The sequence below is a fragment of the Typopeltis vanoorti genome, chromosome 17 (assembly GCF_054136105.1).
Source record: "Typopeltis vanoorti isolate ZY-2024b chromosome 17, IOZ_Tvanoo_1.0, whole genome shotgun sequence".
In the NCBI taxonomy this organism is placed as follows: domain Eukaryota; kingdom Metazoa; phylum Arthropoda; class Arachnida; order Uropygi; family Thelyphonidae; genus Typopeltis; species Typopeltis vanoorti.
In genome coordinates, this window is record NC_143565.1 from 97200020 (window position 1) to 97220048 (window position 20029).

General features: G+C 36.2%; 1 protein-coding gene across 7 annotated transcripts in view; it reads left to right on the top strand.

Moving 5' to 3' along the window:
- Positions 1 to 20029, top strand: part of Asph (Aspartyl beta-hydroxylase) — a 284141-nt gene that overhangs the window by 194091 nt on the left and 70021 nt on the right. For 3 of the 7 annotated variants that reach the window (XR_016549637.1, XM_090406732.1, XM_090406733.1), the window contains exon 10: positions 9559 to 9696. Coding sequence is in view for 6 of the 7 variants with exons in the window: in XM_090406732.1 (XP_090262858.1) it covers positions 9559 to 9696 (138 nt within the window). In the remaining variant the exon portion in view is untranslated. Of the gene's footprint in view, positions 1 to 9558; positions 9709 to 20029 lie in introns of all 7 variants that reach the window. The other 4 variants (XM_090406737.1, XM_090406734.1, XM_090406735.1 and 1 more) reach the window with 2 other exon arrangements.

A 20029-nucleotide genomic window follows, 5' to 3' on the forward strand; every position in this document is an offset into this window, starting at 1 on the left:
CTGTTCATGAAATGTCTGCCTTTGTTCACTGTTACTAGTGCATTTATATTAGCATTCTCTTCTGACAGTAATATTTTTGTCCCTTTCACACTATGCTATCATGCTTTTTTACTCATCCTATACTTCTGTTAGTTACTTTTGACACACTTTTATTTATTTTTTAATTAATGATTCTGAAAGTTTGTGCTTAGACTTAATTCCTGTTTTGTCAATATTTTGTACTCTCCTGTTCTCTTATTTATTCTGCAGCTTAAAAAGTAGTACTCAAATAGGTTGAGTATCCATATTCAACCTATTCTAACAAGGATGAATGCCAAATCTTTATCTTCAGATTCCTGTTCAGTTTTTCTCACTTAAATTTTTTCTATAAAGTAATAGGGAAGTCATCTACTTTAACAGTCAGCTTCTGCATCACCCGGAAATCCTTCATTGAAAAAGGATTGCAAATATTGATTCTGCCATGTAAATCAATAAGGAAATTTTTTATTTTATTTTATTTTTGTGTGTGTGTGTGTGTGTCTTTCATCCGCCTTGAATGTTATGGAAAAGTTTAAAGAAACTCAAGTGATTGCGCTCTTAATATCGTTAAGGCATTTCATAAAGTTTAGCACAAAAGCCTATTAAGTCAGCTTCTCTTTCCTCTTCTGACTTCTATGACCCACTTTCATTTGATGGTGGATGGATCTTTATCTTCAAACTAATACTGGGGTTTTGTAAATCTCCATTTTTCATGTACCCTTTTCCCCTTCTCATTAATGACCTTCTCCAGTTGACTGCTAATCCAGTCCACAGCACTGTTGGTGACAATATATTGCACTCCTCTTTCTCATTTCAGAAATCTTGCACTATACAAATCATGAAAAATTCTAGAACACATTTCAAATGATACTCTGAACTGTTCAATCTCCAAATTATTCATCGTTAGGGTTTGATAACCTCATTAATATATGATTGGTGGATGGACAGTTTACATTAAATCATTGTTTATACAAATAGTTCCACATCCCTTCCTACTTTATCATATTTGATAAAGTAGGAAGGGATGTGGAACTTTTCCTTTCTAATTCATATTTGAATTAGAAAGGAAAAGCAAGTTAGAGCTGTTGATATTGAAGTCAAGTTGACAGATAACTTCACTGTTTGGGTAGTGAGACTGCAGATAATTGAGCTTCACTGATAGAAAATCGAAGAAATCACAGTGATTTTCATAATTTGGAGAGTGATGAATGAATATTTTGAGTGGGGAAAGGAAACCTGAAGCCAGCAAAGATAAAGATAAAATAAAAATTTCAGATTTGCCATTCTCTGGCATGGAACATCAGAACAAACAAATTCTGCCTGTATGGCAGAAGTGTAGTTTGGACAGGTGAGATGTATACTGGTTGCTTAGATTGATATTTGGAGTTCTCTCAGAAATAAGAGGGTCTGGATGTGGAACTACTCTGTAAATGATGATGTATATCATTTAAGTTTGTGTTTATACCATGAACCTTAGTGAAATGGATATGAATGTGTTTGTGTTTTATTCTTTTTTAGTATTTTTAACTGCTGCACTGCTATAACTGTTTGATATTCTCTTCATGTTTATTTTGGTGGAAGAAAGCAGAAATGTGCAATGGAGGAGAGAGATTCTTAGTCATGCTACCCACAGAGATTAATATCTAGCTATATCACAGCCTTGACAGTCCTCTTTCCCCATTCATCACTATTCAGACTCTCTCTAGGAAAAGTCTAGACAAGTATACTGCTTGGAAAGAAATCAACAGACACCCCAGTGGGCAGGGTGTATTGTCCCATGTAATGAGTCACATGTTTATAGCCAGTATAAATTGGAGGAATATGATACTTCCAGTTAGTGCAACTGTGTCTGGGTGAAATGGCTGCGAGAAGGGAACTGACGAAGTTTGAAAGAGGCATTGTGATAAGATGCCATGTTGTAGGCCTATCTGTTGGGCAAATTGTTGCCAAATTGGGCCATCCCAGGGTAACAATCAGTGATACCATACTGAGATGGAAGCACAAGGGGTCAACTGCAAGTGCTACCCACAGTGGATGACTCACCATATTTACCAAATGTGACTGTAGGGTGCTACAAAGGATAATATGTATAAACAGCCATTCATCAGCTGACATGCTGAATGCAAACACAAATCTGCACAAAAAACATTCAGAACTGAGGCTCACTACGTGGGTTTTCATTGTAGGGGTGCAATATGCAAGCACTGCATTACCTGAACCAACATACAGCGTCGTCTTCTCTGGTGCATGTACAGTGGGACATGCAAGCTTGGAAAACTATGCTGAAGCAATGAATCACGCTATACCCTCTCCTGAGCAGATGGACAGGCGTAGTTATGGCAGGTGCCCAGTGAACGTCTCTTACCAGAGTGTATAACCCCAACTATGAAATTTAGAGGCCAAATCAAGAAAAATTTCTTGATTTGGCCTCAGACCTCCTTTTATAGTGCCACAAACATTAAACTCTGAGAGAGATATATGTCATTCTGGACAGCGCAATGCTTCCTACTTTGTGACATTTCTACGGAAATGACCATTGTCTCTTTCAGCAAGACGATGCATAAGGCTGCTACTGTAATTGCGTGGTTTGGTTTGTGGGCATGAATGTCACCACGCTTGACTGGCCTCAACAGAGCCTTGATCTCAACCTATTAAACATCTGTGGGATGAAGTGGAGCATTAGGCGAGGACAAGGGATGTCCATCCCACAACATTTCAGGACCTCATTACATGTCTGCAGGAAGAATGGTCCAAAATTCCCATTGATCGCTATTGTGCACTTGTGGAAAGTATGCCCCCTTAAGATTGCTGCAGTCATTGCAGTGAAAGGAGGTCCTGCATCTTATTAAGGTGGGTGGCGTGGCTGTTTGTTTCTCACACTATGGTGTCCATGGACTTCTTTTGAAGTAGTGTATGTAGCCACAGAATTATACACTAGCTGATTAGGAAGCCTCCTAATTGTGTTGCCATCAGGTTCATACCCCATGTATGTTTTACTGCTGTACCCTTTGTATGGCATGCCTGTATGTCTTTCATACCCATAATGGTGTCAGATGGCATGGAAACCAGAACCTTTACTTTACCAACCATTGATAAGCATCTACCACCTAGTAGGTCTCAAGTTATTTTTTCCAGCTAGGAAGGTGGTATCCCTCTACAATGTATCCAGTACTGATGCCTGCACCAATATGCATCCAGTTATCAAGGATATTCTTAAGATACAATACTTATTATTTTCTTCAAGAGTTCTCAGCAAAGCTATGTTGGCATAGCAAAATACTGGCTATCTTTTCATTATATGCCACTAATTTTTTTCCTTTCTTTTCTTCTTTATATGCGGATTGTACTCACTTAAGGTAGTAAACTTCTAGTAAATTAGTACTGTGGTTAGACTAAAGGTTGGATAATTCAGGAAAACTATTCTACAGATCAAACATACTGCCTAAAGATATACAGACATCCATGCCTGAAATGGAATTCAAAATTTACAGCTTTTTTTATATATATGTAATAATTCCTCACCCCAACCACTACACACAAGGTCAAAAACCTCGAACACAAGTCCCATTCTGTGGTCAAGAAGAAAATACTTTAATAAATTTAGAACAACTTACTCCATACTGTTTTCAAGCTCTCCAAGAGCTTGAAAACAGTATGAAGTAAGCTGTTCTAAAGAACTAGAGAGTAGATGGAATGAAGAAAAATGAGAAGTTGGTTTGATGAGTTTGGAATTGAAATATGTATAGATATCAATCACTGGCTACTTTCGTTTTAATAACTATAAAATAATAGATATACCTATTTAAAAAGAAGAAGCAAAGACTTCTTCATTATGTTGGTTTTTGTGTAGGTGTATACCTATTATTTTATAGGAATTAAAGCGCAAGTAACTGCTGATCGATATCCATGCACAGTTAACTTCAAACTTATCAAGAAACTCAGTGTCTATGAGAAAGAGACTGGAAGGAGTCTGTGAAGTGGAGATGCTATTCACTCAGCCAAACAGGCCAACAGAAATCAGCAAAAATTATTAAAGCCTGGAAAGATTACATAAGCCTTGAAAAGTAGGTCACACTTGGAGACAACTGGCTCAGAAATTAAAATTACTATTCTTCTCCTTTCATCCCCTCACTACCACCATTAACATTGCCAATTTTGATAACATATTTATCAAAATTCATTATAATAGATAATGAATAACAGTAGAGATAATGTGCACCCTTGTGCATGCCCAATTTATCATCAAACCATCTTCCTGTACCTTCGTCAATTCTAACTCCTGATTTACAGCTTAAATAGAAACTATGTATTGCTCAATATAATGCCCCATTTACACCATATAATTGTAGCGTGCTGAAGAGCTTTCCTCTGGACACCTTATCATATGCCTTTTCCTGATCAACAAAACTTAAATATAAATCCTTGTTATATTCCTAAGATTTCTCAACTGTTTGTCTTAAAGTGAAAATCTGATCCGGACAACCTCTGTTTGGCCGGAATCCAGCTTGTTCTTCACTGTGCTTCCCTTCCACAATGTTTCTTAGCTGTTTCTCAAGTATACTTGCATAAACCATGCCAGGAACACTCAGTAGGGAAATACCTCTATAATTCTCACATTCAGTTTTATTTTCCTTTTTTTATATATAGATGGTTACTATGAGAGCTCTGCTCCAGTCATCTGGAATTCGATCCTCTGACCAGGCTTTCTGAATTATGCAATGCAGGCACTGTAAAACTTATGTGCCTCCATATTTGAGCATTTCTGGTTGAATTTCATCTACTCCAGCTGTCTTTCCATTTTCAGGTTTTTCTTCTTCAAGTATGGATACATATTCCTAATTGCATTCCTGTTGAGTGTTTTCTACCACCATGTTGACACTGCTTGCTTCATTTAGCAGTCTTTCAAAGTAATTACTCCAAACATCCAGAATATATATATATCTTCAATAAGAGGCAATTGAGCATGTTACCTTTATCATCTTTGATTCCTTTTACAGTACTTTATCCTCCATTTCTTAACTTTTTCAATAGCCTCTAGAATATTACTATTATTATTATTATTATGTGACACTTCCAGGGAGTCCAAAGACTCATTGAGGGAGGGCACCTACTCTACAACTCTGTCTCTACCATTCTACTCAATCCACCAGCTACAACAGACCTCAACTACACCAATGCCATCCCACCACCACTAGTATTTTCACAAACATCCATGTCCAGGGCAGGATTCGAACCTGCAGCCTTTTGGCTGGCATATTTTGCCAATTGCCTGATATTTCTTTTCTATGTTCTTACCAAAATCTTTCCATGATTTTTGTTTAGCTAGTTTTACATTGTCCTTTGCTTTCTTACATTTTTTACTGTATTGTCTAAGAGCACAAAGCTGACTTATTTGCCAGGAACTTACCATATACTTTCTTCTTTTCCTTGACTGCCTCTTTAATTTCCTGAATCCACCATGGAGTTCTGAGTTTTCTGTACTTACAGACACCCTCACCACATGTCTCTCTAGCTCAATCAATCACAAACTATGGTGTAAAATGATGGTACAACATGATAGAATTATTTGAATATTTAGACTTAAATTATAAATCAACTTGATAACAGAGTAGTTTCTTAATGAAGAAGAAGAGAGCCTAAAATGACTTAATTTAAGTCCTTTTAGGCTCTCTTTTTAACTAAATCTTAAAATGGAAGATTATGAATATCTGTTATTTCATATCAGTTAGGCAAACCGTTTGCCTTTGAAACTTCAACAGTGACTGAGAGCCTACTGGAATACAGGCAGTCCTGGGTTACAGACAAGATACTTTCCTGAGAACGTCTTTCGGTCCAATTTGTATGTAACTCGGATTCCTGATGATCAGCGCATATACGATAATAATAATATGATGGCTTATATGTGGCAATAATAATAATAATGCCCCTGTACTTTATTAATAAGATACAGAAACTATTGTGCTCTTTCTTTTAATTCAAACAAATAGAACATAAAAACAAACTCATACAAAAAGTTTAGATAGGAGAAATTTGAAAAAAGAATATTAAAGGTTAACACTCACCTAATGCTGCATCAATGTCTTGCTTACTGGAAGGGACATTTTTGAGGCAAGAAGGTAGGCTAACATTAATCAGAAGATGATAATGGAGATGGGGCTGGAAAGGATGGACCTGGTGCTGGAGGATTAGAATTTGATTCTCTTGCTGGGACAGGGGAGCTTACCACTGAAGTCGGTTTCTTGAAAAAGGTATCTAGGGTTGTTTGCTCAGCCTTTTCTTTTTCTTTTTTTTTTCTTCATCATAAATGGCCAGTAGCATCTGATGTTCTCACTAAGTGTATGGTAAACCTTTGTAAGCCGCTCAATGTTAGGATCTTGCTTCTCAAGCTTAGCAAATCCTGCTTCAATGAGATGAAAGGCTTCAGCTAATTCTTTTGTCGTAAACTTTCTTGGCTTGGATCTACTGATTTGTTGTGTTCTTGTGTTTCTATCAGCTGCTTCTCTATCTCCATAAGGTCTTCATTGGTTAATTCATATGAATGGGACTCTAGTAAGTCGATGACATCATTTTCATTGATGTCGAATTGCAGCTCATTGCCACAATCCACCACAGTTTTTCTGGCTTCAACTATATATTCTTCTGTGAAGCCATGAAAATCATCACAGAATTGAGGGCACAGGTTGTTCCACACCCCGTTCATTGTTGATTACTTCACTTCCTCCCAAGAATCAGCATTGTTTTTGATGGCATCATAGATATTATAATTCTTCCATAACTCTCTCAAGGTCATCAAATCATCTTTTGTAGCAATGACTGCTTGCAGGAATGTATGCCATAAGTATTTAAGGCATATGCCTTAAAAATGAGAAATGACTCCCTAGTCCAAACTGCTGCTCCAACGAACCGCTTATGCCATGTGGCTTTGTTTACATGTTGCAGAAGAAACTAGTTCCCAAATTATTAATTTAATTATTTAATTATCCTTATAGGGAGCCTGTCCATAAGTATGGAACGGTGTAAGTCGGGTCATCCATAACCTGGGGACTGCCTGTACTAATTTCATATTAATACATATTAAAAGAGAAAAAAGCTTTTTAAGGCATCAATGTGCTAATAAGGTTTAATAAAAGGGAAGTAATAAACATCCATTATGATTTATGTATTAAGTTTATACACATCAAGATAATATTCATCAAGTTTAATGACAAATGGTTAATATATGGGCTCTTTGGCAGAGTACATCTTTTGAGATGTACTCTGCCCAAAGTTTTGAGTTACCTTGATATTGTATACCACCCAAAATATGTACTCTACCAGAGAGCCCATATATTAACCATTTGTCAGTATAAACTTAATACATAAATCATAATGGATGTTTATTACTTCCCTTTTATTAAACCTTAATAGCTCATTGAAGCCTTAAAAAGCTCTTTTCTTTTTTTGAGATTTCTACATTGTTTTTAGAGTTTGTGCGTAAAAATAGATAGCTTTCTAAAATGAACTGGTAAATTACCAGCATAGTAAGAAAAGCTAAATCAGATTATGAGAAGACCTTAGCCAAGGGGATCAAGTGTAATTCCAAAGAGTTCTTCTGCTATGTGGCAAGTAAAAGGAAGAATGACTTTGGAAGGATAACCTTACAGGGTGCTGATGGTATCGAGGTGACCAAATCAGATGCAATAGTAGAGTTACTGAGTGATCACTTTTCAAAAGTTTATCACCCAAGTGAGGATATCTCTGTATCTTTAGCAATAACTGATGTGAGAATTGAAATTAATGAATAATAGATACTTAGTATATTGTAGAATTTAAATGCAAACACTACTATAGGTTTAGATGGAATATCAGCTCGGGTGTTACATGAATGTGCAAAGAAATTGTCAACATCTCTTACTTGGTTATTTAACTTAAGTTTGAACTCTGATAGTCCCTAGGGAGTGGAAGGAAGGCAAAATAGTTCCTTTGCATGAAGGTGGCTCTAAGACTGCAGCAGTAAATTACAGACCAATCACCATTTTGGGAGTGGTGGTAAAAGTATTGGAAAAGTTGGTTAAGGATAGAATTTAAGAATGGGTGGATCAGAATATGGTTCTCTATAGGGGACAACATGGTTTTGTTAAAGGTTGGTCCTGCCTTAGCAATTTATTAAATTTTTATAATGGAGTGACATCTGAGTTGGACAAGGGGAATAGCTGCAGATACTTCAGATACTGCAGATACTTCTGGATTTTGCTGAGGCTTTTGACAGGATATCCGAATACTGTTGCTCAAATTAGAACAAATCGGGATGGATACTAAACTGGTGATATGGATAAGAGAATGGCTCATGGAGAGATACTAGAAAGTAGTGTATGGAGGAGCAGAGTCCTGGATGAAGCAGGTGACCAGTGGTGTGCCTCAGGGTTCTGTGCTTGGGCTGTTATTGTTTAATTTGTACATAAATGATATAGGAAATGACTTCAAGGGAGATATTCAGTTGTTTGCTGATGATGGAAAATTGGGTAGCACAATAAAAAAATCAAGCTGATGTCGAGCATTTGCAGGATGATTTAAATAAGCTGGCAAAATGGGCAAAAGGTAATGGATGCCAGTTCAATGTGGAAAAGAGTAAAGTTATGCATTTCGGGATTAAAAGCTTACCAGCTGTTTACCACATTGATGGAATGGTACTCTAAGAGATTGATGAGGCGAGGGACTTAGGGGTGTTGGTGGATAGGGAGTTGAAATTCAGAGGGCACAATCTAGATGTTATTCATTGTGAATATTATAGGGATTCCTAAGTGATATCATTCAGTGAACAATTTGTCACATATTGACCTAAATGAATAGACATTCTTGTGCAGTTGTTCCAGAAATTTACCGAACAAAGATGTTTGCTCAGAAATTAATTGTGTTTTTATCTCTTCTCATCTTTCCATAATTCTATTAAATTTAAATTTTGAGAATTTAGTGTATTAAGTCTAATACATTAAGTCTAATGTCTTGTTATCACTCAGCATGTTATGACTAATCATAGCATAAATTAGTTTCTTACAAATCTAATTTATGCTATGATTGAGCAATTAATCCTCTTTTCTTAATGTGCTTGTCTGTTAATTTGAATGTATTCTTTGGCTGATTTATGTGTTTTTGCTTGGGGGCAGGAAGACAAAAATTTTTATATCTCCATATTAGACTTGCTAACTCAAGTTCAGTTGAAAAAGTGTTTTAAATATTTCTCATGTCCTAGGTATAATCAAATCGTTTTCTAACCAAAAGGATATTACTGCTGAATATGCTCCAGAAGCTGCATTATTAAAAATATTGTTCTTTTATAATCACTGGCAGTTAGCTACAGGAATACATTTTATAGTTTTGATCTGAAATGTCACCATAAAATATTTTTTTTTTTTTTGGAAGGCAGGGGAGTATGAAGATGGCCTGTTTACTCTAAAATTTATTTCAAGTTATTCTAAAATAACTTTGTCATAGAAAAAAATCTAAAATCAATTGATGTTGTACTTCTTTTTTTGTAATATACTTTTGAATACTTTTTGATAGGCTATGAAAGTTTATGAGGATGGCGTCAAAGAAGGTGTCTTTTTTTCTGCTTACCAGAGGTCACTTTATAATGTCCAAGGATTGACTGGAAAACCATGGTGGGATCCAAAGGAGATTCCTTTCTATCCTTCCCTGTTGGTAACTTAAACAGTTGTGTCTTCTCTCTCTCTCTCTCTTGACATAACAGTTTATTTATTTTTATATTTTTTACAAAAGATACTTAACCATATGTCAACTTCTTATTTTTATAATATCAGTAAGAATTCTAATTTTTGCTTTGCTTGCAATAATTCCTGATCAGCTAGTATAGGTGTTATCAAAAACTAGATAAGAATTTTGTAGAAAGTTTTCGGTATTGAAACCACATTATTATGTAGTTAAAGAATTTAATAAAAATAAGTTTTCAGGTGGTGAAAATGGATATTTTATAATTTTTGTAAGTCATATGACTTACATCATCATCATCATCAGGGGCACTGGTACTTAAAAGTTTTACACAACAAAAGCTTATTAACGATTAATTACACATGTTTTTGATAACTTCACAACTGTAACATTATAATTTTATAAACCAGAATAAAAATGGCAAATTCTTTACTGTATGCATGTTGGAACGTCACTATTTGTTGTTATCACATTCTGTGGTATCACACATATTATATCCTAGGTCTGCATTGAAAGTTTTTCCACTTGGTTATACTATAAATTTAAGACACCAAGAAATTATATTCTTGGTTTAATCCTTTATCCAAGTGTAAGCAAACAAAGTTTGTGTCTGAAGTTTGTAACTTCAGGACTGGGCAACTCATATGTAGAAGCTAATGACTTCACATCACTTGCCTTAGAATCCAATAATGCAAAGCACATATCCTTACAGACATGTATAATACTATGCATTATAATGGAAGGGCAATTACCCAGACCGGTTTCAACCTTTATTGAGGTCTTTAATTTATAGTATAAATAAGTAGAAAAACTTCCAATATCTATCTCTACTCGTACATGGAAATGTGACTTCTGCATTACTTCAATCTTGGTATCACCTCTGGGTAGTGGCCCTTCCCATAATCCATAGCATTATACATGTCCTTAAGGATATATGCTTTCCATTATGGGATACTAAGGTAAGTTATGTGAAGTCATTAGCTTCTATATACGAATGGCTGAGTCCTGATGTTACTTCAGGCACAAACTTTGTTTGTTTACATTTGGATGAAGGATTAAACCAAGAATATAATTTCTTGGCATCTTTAATTTATCCTAGATCTGTGGCAGTTAAATTTTTGACGAAAGCAGACAATACTTAATGTGAAATTAAGCCTTGATTTTTGTTGCATTGTGTAGGGATCCTAAGTATTTGCAAGTTTCTTAAAATTTTCTTGTAAAACAGTTATAATCAATATTTGATATTTTTGTTTGTTGCCAAAGTACTTTATAGCCAGTAGTGGTTGTGTGGGATGCCAGGCCAGATTTATGCTCTTTTTTTTTCAACATCTTAGCAACAACTAGCAGTGTTCCAACATGCATACAGTAACAAATTTGCCAGTTGTATTCTGGTCTATCAATTATAATATTGCAGTTGTGAAGTTATCAAAAACATCTAATATGTGTAATTAATTGTAATTAAAGTAAATAATTTTACACATCAAAAGCCTAATTTTACAATTAGACTTTTGGTGTGTAAAATTCCTTAAATAAACTGAATAAGTTTATTTAAGGAATCCTTCAGACTAGTACTGAATTTATTTAATTGTATAACAGCATCTGCTTAATGTAAAGAACTTGAATTAAAAATATATACACGTTAGCACAAGAATAATGTTTAATTTTCCAAATATTTCGGTCTGAATATTACAGACCATCTTCAGTGGCTACATAGGAATAGTTTTAAAAAACAAAGTGGAATACAAACAATTGATCATTCATACATAGAACGCACTGTGTGATGTCATATCACTAAGTATTAGAAGAGTAAACATTTTTTAAAAAACATAATTAAGGATATTAATTCAGAAATTCATATAATGATCTTAAATAACATTATACTGATAAAAAATAAATTAATTAATTAAAATTAATGTGTTATCCTGATTAAACTTTCCCAAATTTTTGATATAGATATACAGTCATTACGATTCAAGTTAGGATGTTGAAGTAAGGCCTCTACACTTTCTTTAAATAAACGTTCAAATTTGTAGCGACATCTGTGTAGGAGGAGAGTCTTGGACCAAAGGATGTTGTGGTTTGTTTCTAATCCATGCTGAACTAATCCAGATTTCTCAGGTTTGTTGTGTTGAATTGATGACTGATGCTCTTGAATTCTTTTTTCTATGGAACGTCCAGTTTGTCCAAAGTAAGAAAGATTACAATTACAAGGAACTTGATACACACCAGGTAGAGACAAGGTTGAGCGTTTATCTTTAGATGAAGGAAACTGGGTGGATAATTTGGTATGGTGCTCTCCTTCTGGCATAGTAGGAGGCCATTTGCCTTTGTCATCTACACAGGGATTGGAGAAGGAGTGATGCCAGGATATTAGCTTTTTATCATTAAGTGCTGTAATAGTGGTGACATCATGATCAAAAAGAGATGGAAGTGCAGGTGAGTAGAAAGAATGATTTCCATTTGGACAGCAGAAAAATTAGTCCTTACAAAGTCAGATTTGGATTTACTTTGTTTTGCACTTATTGTGTGCTTTAGAATTGGATGAGTATGAAGCCAAGAAACTTGTTGCAAGCCACCTGCACTATGCCAAATATTTTCCTTAACTGCTTTGGCACACCTTTTGTTAAACCATCGCTTGTAAAGTGGGTGGAATTTTGGACAGAATGATGAACAAGTTGCAGAAATTATGCTCACTCCCCTGAGGAACTCTCCCTCCTCAGTATATGTTTGGATCAGAAGAGTAGAGGCAGTAGTCTAACCATGAAAAGGAAGAGAAGAAATTTCAGGTTGTCCCACTTAGTATTTTTTAGTGCCAAAGAACATGAGCTTCACAGTGGCTGGAGGGAGGACATTCTGCAAAAGTGGAAACTTGCACAAGATTGTGATCTGAGTTACAGAGAAGAAAGATGGCCACTATACAGTATATTTCATGCTTATAATAAATACATTTATATTACTGCTTATAATAAATACATTTGCATCCCATCAAACTTGGTCAACAGCGTTGGGAAAGGAGAAACCAATTGAAGTTGTAGACAATATTTGTCACCTAGGGAGATAACTTCATTATTTGGATAGCTGGATTTTATAAAGTCAAGCTAAAGAGACAAGAAGGTGAAGAAGTTCTGAGGGGGTTTTGGAATATGGAGAGTGAGAAATACAGCAGATGAATGTTAATGAATAGGCAAGAACACCTTAACCCAGACAAGGTCAAAAGCAGAAGTACCACCCTCATGGCACAAGGAATCAAGCAGTGTGTAATTTGGATTTCTGTCAAGAAAAAGAGGTCTGGTCTAGATGTCTTTAAGTGATATGTAAGTCATTTATGTCACAGATTCTGAAAAAGTGGTATGCGTTTTCTTTTTCTTTTTTTGTAGGGATTTTGGCATGCTATGTAAATTTAGTTGGATTTGTCATTTTTGAACTATGCTACTTGAAGCATTTCAAGTCACCAAGCATTTTATTGTAACTAATGCATTTATAAATTGTTGGCAACCAAACAGCTTTTCTTATATCACAGAGGAGGAGAGAATAAGTATGTTAATTCTGTTAGTTTTGCTTTCTGGTTAAATACCAAGTCCATTAACTGAAACGTTTTAGCAAACTTCTACAGTTTTTCAGAGTGAGGAAAAAATATGTATAATAACTCTGTTTGGTTTTGCTTCCTGATTAAATACAAGTTCACCAACTGCTACATTTTAACAGACTTCTATAGTTTCTCAGAGTGACTTACAATATACATGGCTCAATTTCCCCTTAATTTTGGAGGTAATTGTGGTTAGCATGCACCATATTACTTATACCATATCACCTCTTCAATGTATATCTTCTATTAGGTAACATTCTTTATTATTAGGTAACTTCTATTTGCAAACTTATACAGACAGCCCCTAATTTATGTAAGAGTTATGTTTCACAAACTTTATATACATTAGATTTAACTCCTCCTGTCATCACCACACACACCTATTAATTAATCACACACACTCTTGTTTACTAGTTTACAGTACATATATCAATATGTAGTAGTGCATCAACATATTTTAAAGGTTATCCTGTTAGTTTCATTCACAGGATGAACACACATTATATTTCAATATGTAATTATTAATTGCAAATTAATATAATAAAGTGTAAATAGAAGAAAAAAATTTAATTTGGCTGTTCAATCTTCCATATGAAATTATCAAGACACTGAACATGGGTTTTTTCCTCTCTTCATAAACCTCTAACAGACTAAAAGTGTCATCTATTTCTCTTTGGACTTTAAGATCATGGGACGTTAGGATCCATCCTAATGTTCCATGGTCCATCCATCATTATTTACATGGCTCTTTCTGCTTTTCTTTCCTGATGCTCTACCTATCTAACTGGTTTACCAACAGCTGTTGGATTGGTACAGTTAGGTGATGCAATGTGATCTTGGCTGGCCGATGGGCCTCATTAGGAATGAAAGAGGCGGCTTTCCTATTTTCAGTTATTGGCTGAATCAATTGCTTTATCTCATCTAACAGCAGAAACCCGAAGTTAAGTGAGAGATAAACACAAAGCCCCATACAAAGGTGATGTCACTTTTAAAGTGCCACACACTCATTGGTAGTGTAAAAATTTTCTTTTCACAGCAGTAGCAGGTTTGCACATTTGTATTGGTTAAAATTGAAGGAGATATAGTATATGATTTGATGTAAAGTCAAACAGAAGAGAAAAATGTATGTTATCACAACTGTTACATTATGAAGGAAAGTGGCATTAGGCCTGATATCAAAACTGGAGATATTCAAGTTCTTTGATTTTTTTACGATACTTGTGACATAATGATTAGAAATATATACATGTTAGCACAAGAATAATGTTTAATTTGCCAAATATTTGCCAAAACATTTGTAGTTGATGAGTAAAGGAATGAGAAGGGAGAGGGGAATTCAGTTTAATCATCAGTTGTTGTTTTTTTACATAATGCTTATTCTCTGTTATAGTTTTGTATTTTTACTTATTGTGGCTGTTCGTGTGGGTTATTACACTTGCCTGTTTTTGGCGATTAGCATTGATCTTGTTATAATGAAATGCTATCAATAAGAGGATAGAATACTTGTGCATCATTTTATCTAGAATGCACTCAGGCACACCTTGAAGTAGCCAACCAGTTATGAAATGACAAAAAAATAGATAGCAGACAGTAGTAATTGCCTTATTTCATAACTGTTGATGGAATGTGAATTTGAACATTAATAGTGAATATGAAAATTTTGAAAGTTTAAAAAGAAGTATTACAGATTGCTTTTTGATTTTCTTAAATGATATATCATTTTTTTAATATTCATGCTGCCACTTGATGAGAAACTGATAATTGAAAAAAAAAAATTTCATGTTTCTCATTTCCCTTTTTTTTTTTTAAAATTTGTTTTTGTATCATATTCACTGATGCAATTTATGAGTTTTTTCTTCTTATTTCAATAGACTGGTAAGCAGTTAACATTTCTGCTTCAACACTAGTAGATACAAAGTGTAAAACTTAGTTATAGCATTTATTTATTTTTATGCAAAAGCAGCTACAGGTCAATGTCCCAACCAGAAAGCCAATCCAGGGCCTCATCTGTCACCTCGTGGATGTCCTGGAGACCACACCATGAAATTGGCGCCTTGGGCAGTCAGTTACAATAAGGGTGGTCTGATACTCTCCATTTATGCAGTAGGTAGCCACATCTACCCTGGTTAGTTCTGATTCTGTTGATAGATGACCAAATCTTCCTAAGAAGGGCAAAACCAGGCTGTGGAGCACAGGGATCTTCATCCAGGAAACCATTTGTTGGAAGATTGTTGGACCAGTGTTCTCTCTCTCTCTCCACATGTCAGATGTTGATGGTAAGGCAGCTGAAGAGAGTTTGTCCATGGACTAGAAAGGGTTTCTTGATTTAGGCAAAGACTAGGTGGATTTATGAGAGTCTGGTGCAGGAGCAGGAGCGAGTTGCTCATTACTTTATTAAATGCTTTAATCGAGGCTTGTCTTCTCCATATATTTGGTAGTGCAATGTTAGATAAGACAGGCAGCCAGGGAGAGGGGTGTTTTTCAGTGTCCCACTAATTGTATGCATGGTAGAGTTTAGCTGGGTGTCTATAATGGTAGTGTGCGCACTTCTTTTCCAGATAGGGGCACAGTATTCTGCTGCAGGAAATGCGAGAGCTAGTGCAGACGACCTTAAGACATCAGCACCACAACCCCAAGTTGTTCCAGCAAGCCGTGAGATGATATTATTTCTCATTTTAATTTTGTTGGACAGGTTGGTGATGTGCCTTTTATAGGTTAGGCTTCTGTCCAGGCTCACTCCAAGGTATTTTGGATGAGGCTCATGTTCTACCATTTTGCCACAGAAAGTGAGGTTGAGGTATTGATTTGCCTTTGCATTGTTCAGGTGGAATGCTGTGGACACATTTGGCTTCAAGTACCACTGTTTGAAGTACACCTCCAGGATGTTCAGGTCTGTGTTCAAGTTTGTTTCCAGGTTGGCAAAGGAGGTAGACTGGTCTAGGATCATGAGATCATCAGTGTATATATATTTGCTTGAGCTGGTATGTGGTAAGTCATACATAGATGTTAAAGAGTAAAGGGACTAACACAGAGCCCTGTGGGAGACTGTTGTGAAGGAATCTGGGCCTGCTCTTTTTTCCACCAATATGGACCCAAATCTTTCTGTTGGAGAGAATGGATTCAAAAAGCTGGAAAGTTGTTTTGCACTTTATGATATAGCTTAGCTTTAGGAGGAGGCCCCTGATCCAGACTGTGTCATAAGCTGATGTTAGGTCAATGAAAGTGACTCTGGATTTAAGTTAATTCTTGAAGTCTGCCTCAATCTGTGTTGCCGGGACCTAGTCACAGTAATTTCTTCCCGGCCTGTAGCCAGCTTGTGCAATTGGGAGTTCTCTTTCGATGAGTGGTGAAATTCTTTTAAGGAGAATTCATTCAAAGAGCTTAAAGGTGAGCAAAGCAAGGAGATAGGGCATAGATTTTTTACATTATTTGGATCTTTCCCTGGTTTGAGTGCAGCAATCATTTTGGCTTCCCGCCACAATTTTGGTAATTTTCCAGTTGTTATAATTTTTGAGAAAAGGGCAGCCATCCATTTTAAAACATCTTGTTGGCCAAGATGTTTTAGAAACTCAGGGAGGATACCATCCACTCCGACAGCCTTGCCATTCTTGGTGAGTTTTAAGGCTTCCTGTGCCTCTTCAAGAGAAACTAGCTGTACAAGTTCAGGAAGCTCGGAGGCCAATTGCACAGTTATTTTCCTGGTAGAGCTGGGACTTATCTTGGAGGTTTTCAGCAAATGATTAGCCATTTGATCAGGAGTTATCTCTGGTGGTTTGTATGTTGTCAGTTCTGTCTCCCCCTAATTTTCTCAGAAGTGACCAGCTTTTCTGGCTAGATTTGGTGAAGTCAAGTTCATGGATGGTTGCGATCCATTTTTCTTTACTGTTTTTGTCGAGTGTTGCTATGAGCTCCTTAGCAATAGTTGGGTCTTCAGTTTTTTCATATTTAGCGAAAAGTTCCTTGGTATCCCTACTCCAGCATGGGATATATTGTTTTCTGTAGCCTCCAGGAAGAGAGGCTTTGGCTGCGGTTTTGATTAGTTTGACAAATCTGGGATAGCAATTAGGGGTGGATGGTATTGTTGTATTTCAAAATTTCATGCCGGCTGGGGCGTCGCCCGGTTAAACAAGGCCCCCGTTGTTTTCGCCAGGGAACCAGGGCGAACAGCGAAAAGTCAGCTACTGGAACAAATCTGAAAACAAACCCCTCAACATCACCAGAGTTAAAGATCGGTACTATCAACGTAAGAAGCCTGAATGGCAAAGAAATGGAGCTAGCTGAGAAATTAGATAAGTACCAGATCGACATAATAGGGGTGACTGAAACAAAAAAGACAAAAACTGGTGAGATCTTTCTGAGCAATAAATACAAAATGTTATATTCAGGCAATGACAATCAAGGAAAAGAAGAAGTAGCCATAGTATTCAACACAAAATACGAGGCTAATCTTCTTGAATGGCAGTCAGTCTCAAGTAGAGTAATGTGGACAAATATGAGAATGGGGAACTGGACAATGAGACTTATTTGTGCCTATGATCCCACAGAAGGTTCTACTAAGGTAGCAGTGGAGGAATTTTTTGAGGCTTTAGAAAAAGCAACTGACACAATGAAAAAGGAAAAGTTGGTTCTTGTTGGGGATCTAAATAGCAGAGTAGGAAATGATTGTGAGACATACAAAAATATTTTGGGAAAATTTGAAGAAAAGAGCAAAGCTAATAATAATGACAAACATTTCAGCTACTTAGGCATGATTTTTACTGAAAATGGTAAATTAAATATAGAAATAGACAATAGAATCAGCAAAGCTGGTATGGTGGGAAGTCAATTGAATAAATTCATATGGAATAAGAAAGAAAATAGTCGGAACACTAAATTAGCTGTATACAAGACAGTGTTCAAACCAGTTTTAACTTATGGATCTGAGAGCTGGGTCAGAAGTAAAACACTTGACCAAAGACTGGAGACTGCAGATATGAGCGTCCTGAGAAAGATTAGAGGCGTGAAGAGATGGCATCAATGGCAATATCATATTAAAAATGAGGATATTAGGAAAGAACTTGACATTGTCAGCATCCAGGAATGCGTTAGCAGAGCTAATCTCAGGTGGTATGGTCATCACTTAAATAGAATGGGAGAGGAAAGATTAGCAAAACAAGTGTTTTCTGCCAGGTTGGCAGGAAAACGACCCAGAGGAAGACCAAGATATAGGTGGATTGATACGGTACAAAGTGCCTTAGACGATAGAAATATAAGATCTGATAATGTTGGAGTCTTGACAAGTAACAGACTGATTTGGAGGAAAATTGTAGATAGGAAGTTAGTAATGATGTAATTTTTTCATGTAGTACTGTCATATCCTGTACACCCCTTGAGGGTACATGGCAGGAATTTGATGATGATGATGATGGTATTGTTGTAATGATTTGCTCAGTTTGCTTCTCAAATTCATTCCAGTTGGATCTGCAAAAGTTCCGTCTAGCAATTGGTGTCCCACTGATGATTGGGATTGATGTACCTGTCGCTGTTAGTGTAGGACAATGCTGGCTGTTAGGGAATCTGTTGAGAATGGTTCTGGTTATTGGCAGAGGGTGATCTTCAGAGTCTTTAGAGACTGTGCACAGATCGGGGATGTAGGTTCTGTTCCATCTGGCTGAGTGAAGAGTACCTTCTTGCTTGACGTCGTAGATCAAATACAGGTTATATGTATCCATCCAGTTAACTAGATTATCACCATCTTGGTTGTTAGAGGAATAGCCCCACATGGTGTGATGAGAGTTGAAGTCACCAACATAGATAGCAGGGTGAGGTAGCAGCCGGATAATCAAAATACCACCATCGCAATTCTGGCCTGACCATCTGGTCAGGCCAGGATTGCGATGGTGGTATTTTGAATTTTAATACCTATGGTGTATTCTGCTTCAGGCATGCATTGGGCTATGTCCTTGAGACCAGGCTAGATGTAGATTGCCAGCCCATGCTTGGGATGGCAGTTATAAGACACAAGAATTAGGCCTGGGATCTTTAGTCTATAGAGAGCTGTTTCAGGCACATGGGTTTCTTGGAGAGCCAGGATGTCAGTCGTTTTGTCTTTGGCTATTTTTCTGATGACTTCGGTTTTGGATTTAGATAGTCCTTCTATGTTTAAGGAACAAATCTTGAGAGAGTTGTTTAGTTATAGCATTAAGAAGAGCTTATAAATTGACCAATTTTGGGAATGCATAACCAGGATTATATATAGAGACAAATTGGCAGAGAACACATAAATGCAATTAACAGGCAAAAATCCTATTACTTTGTGATAAATGGCATAGTGTAGATGGCAGATTAAGAGTTACAGACAGTAGGTTGTGTGGTATAGAGTGCCTTCTTTGTCATTGAGTCCCTGGATTCAACAAAGATGCTGTTCAGAAATTCTAAGAGGTAATCTGAGACTTGGAAGATCTGAATATTAAGAAATACTGAGTAATGTAATGATTGTGTTTATGTGAATTTAAATTGAAGGAAAAGATAATTCTCAGTGATATTAGTGTGTGTGTGTGTGTCACAATTAGATTTTGCACAAAACATTACCTTTTTTAGAATGCAAGCACTCTACAGGCAGTAATTGTTATTGTTTGTTTATTTATTTTTCTTATGAAAATCCCACTCATAAAAGGAAATATAGTGCACCATGTTATTGCCATTGGTAGCATATGGGTTAGATCATTGTAAAATCCTGCT